The 2,875-nt window shown below is 43.3% G+C and overlaps 1 protein-coding gene and 1 long non-coding RNA gene across 2 annotated transcripts in view; both read right to left on the bottom strand.

The window, feature by feature from the left end:
* LOC116685936 (LON peptidase N-terminal domain and RING finger protein 3) overlaps window positions 1–2,258 on the bottom strand; it is a 12,612-nt gene extending 10,354 nt beyond the window's left edge. The window contains exon 1 of the mRNA XM_032510860.1: window positions 1,432–2,258. Coding sequence (XP_032366751.1) covers window positions 1,432–2,116 — 685 coding nt within the window. The 5' untranslated portion in view covers window positions 2,117–2,258. The remainder of the gene's footprint in view (window positions 1–1,431) is intronic.
* Window positions 1–2,875, bottom strand: part of LOC116685954 (uncharacterized) — a 20,044-nt gene that overhangs the window by 16,704 nt on the left and 465 nt on the right. The gene's annotated exons all lie outside the window — the stretch shown is intronic.

The following is a 2,875-nucleotide window of genomic DNA, read 5'->3' as shown; positions in this document are numbered from 1 at the left end:
TACATACTGATGCACTTGCCTAGCCTCCATAACCTATTATCCAACATATGGGTCTGTTGCCCTCAGACGCCAACCAGTTCAACTGCATGTGATATCTAACATGTTAACAACATGTAGACCACATGTTAACAATGCGCAAACATGTTGTCAATGTGTTGTTAAAATCTTGTTAATTTTTCAAATGTTAACAACACGTTTTCTTCTCACCATTTTTCTTCTACAACAAACTTTTTCTGCTATGGCAGACGACAAGCTATGTCTCACCTGTGCTGTGTCCATGCCTCTCTTGGACGCCCCACGGGTCTTGTTTTCTACCTAGAGGAGACCAGCCCAGACCCAGGGGCGGCAGGTGAGAAGCCCGCACCAAAGTCCTGGATGGACTACGACCATGAGGACAACCGCCGGATGTATGACATCATGACTTGTCCAGTTTGAAGGGTTGAGTCATAATTTCCCATTGGCTGCTGAACACTAGGTATAAACTGTTACTGTTAGCCCGTGGGGTTGTCTACCGCTATTTAACATGCTAAGGATTCACTTATTTCTCTTGTCATTTGCTTTCTTTTTTCTGTTTTATATACGAATCCAATATTTGGCTAGCAGTTTTATGACTTACAATCAATCCAGATATTTAAATTGTATAAGCTACACAAAAAAGGAATTAAAGGACAAAGAACTAAATGGATCCATAGCATGTTAAATAGTGGTAGGCAGCACCCCAGTATTACAGTATGTGAAGGAATGACACTCACCCATTTAAACTGGCTAAATTGGGGCCAAATATTTCAGAATTACATGAATCCAACGCTTTGTTAACTTTTTGTTGTGTGAAAAATGAACGTGTTGTTAACATGTCACATATATTTGCACTGCCAGGCTTTCTACAGAGGCCTGCCAGGGTATGTGACACACTTATGAAACAAAGTCATATGTACGGAAGAGGATTAGGGCCACATGTGAAAAAGGTATTTGAGTTCTGTGTTTAAAATCAGAATTTTTAAATCAGAATTTTAAGAAAAAAACAATCAGAATTCAGATTTTTTTTTTTTCCTCAGATTTCTTACTTTCTTTTCCTCAGAATTCTGACTTTTTTCTCAACATTCTTCTTTAATTTCATAAATCTGATTTTAGGCTCATCTCAGATTTCTGAGAAACAAAATCAGAACTCTGACTCAGAACTCAAATACATGTTCTCACATCATCTTCCACACATAAAGCAGGGTTATATCATTTCTTTGTGGTTTTATGATACATCATTTTGGCATGTTATTATGTAGCAAACCCTTATTATATATAGTCTACGAAAGAGTACCAATAGAAAACATGAAGTTAGTAGCAAAAAAAAAGCTATTAAGCCCAATAGCCTAACGTTTCACTGTCTGTTAAGCCACTCTTAAGTTTCTCATACCGAGACATTGTTCAGTGTCCTACCTATCAATATGGCTTGGTTATATTTCTCCAGCGCTGCTTCCATCTTCTTCTCCGCGTATAGTCCGTTGCCCTCCCGCCTCAGCAGACCGGCCTGGTGCGAGGTCGGGAACGACTTGGCCAGTAGGTTGCTGAGGACCACATTGACCCTGTAACTCTGGACGTAGGCTACTCTGGAGCTGTCCCCGCACTCTTTACACATCGCCGGCTGCTCCTTCTCCTTCTTCTCCCTCTCCAGACACTTTTTACAGAAGCAGTGTCCGCATGGAAGAGTCACAGGCTCGAACAGAAAGCTCAGACATATCCGGCAGGAGAAGTCTTCGTACCCAACGCCCGGGCATCCAGCTGCAACCGACGCCCCAGACTCCTCTCCTCCCCTCGGGCCCCTGTTTTGACTGTCACCCCCGTCTTGCCTCCTGATACTACCCGAAAGGTACTCTATAAGGTTGTTCAGGTGACCAGGTCTCAGTCTTTCTGTCTCCGAGGCTTGTCTGTACACCTCGAAAGCCTCGGTGAATTTGCCCCCGAAGGCGAGTGCGTCCGCCCGCTTAACCATCAGCTCCTGCCGGCTCCCTGGTTCTCCAAGTCTCGCTAGTTGGTACTCGTAGATATCAGCAGCTAGGTCGAAGTTTTTCGCCTGGAAAGCCTCCGCTGCAAGCTGCAGCATGCTCTCCATCTCTGTCTCCATACCTGGCAGGTTGTTCGAAGTCAATACCCTCACCTGTGTTTGTGTCTGTGGCTGCTGGGAAACTGACTAAAGCACATTTATGAGCTGGAAGTACCCACAACATTCTCAATGGAGCAGCGCAGGCGGAAAAAAAAATGTTACGTAAAAGTTGGGTCACGTGACGCCGGACAGCTGTTCTCATTGGATGAAATCCGAAGAAGAAAAATACTGTTACAAAACAGTTTGCCATGTAACACCGGAGCCTGACCGACTATGTAGGAATGGCAGTGCTTCTGCTTGTGGGCACTTTAACGAATCTGTGGCCACAATAGCACTGCTTTCAAACTGACTGCTGACACAGTTAGAATTAAAAGTTAGAATAAAAATCGCTGCCAATTCTGGGAAGCGCTGCCAGAGCACTTTCCCGGTTGTCAGACATTAGGCAACATAGCCTGGTCAGATATCACCTTATCAAACGGTGACACTTTCACAGAGCGAACTGTTTGATAACCGTGACGGCCAGTCGCTGTGGTGCATTAGTCACTGTTGCGTAAACGTGTTATTACAAAACAAACGTAATATCTCACCAAACACATCTAGAACTTTGTAGGTCAACACAACATGCAATTAGGTAACACCTACAATGTTAGTACTACTACTACTAATACTACAACATTCTCAGTAAGCTCTAATAAAAAAACTATCACTTTATAATATCAATATATAGGACTACTTCACATGATCGTAATCTTCTGACAAAGGTGGTCAAAACTGCGTCTA

The sequence above is a fragment of the Etheostoma spectabile genome, unplaced genomic scaffold (genome assembly GCF_008692095.1).
Source record: "Etheostoma spectabile isolate EspeVRDwgs_2016 unplaced genomic scaffold, UIUC_Espe_1.0 scaffold273, whole genome shotgun sequence".
Classification (NCBI taxonomy): domain Eukaryota; kingdom Metazoa; phylum Chordata; class Actinopteri; order Perciformes; family Percidae; genus Etheostoma; species Etheostoma spectabile.
The sequence above is the reverse complement of the archived record's forward strand: the minus strand, read 5'-3'. Positions and strand labels throughout refer to the sequence as shown.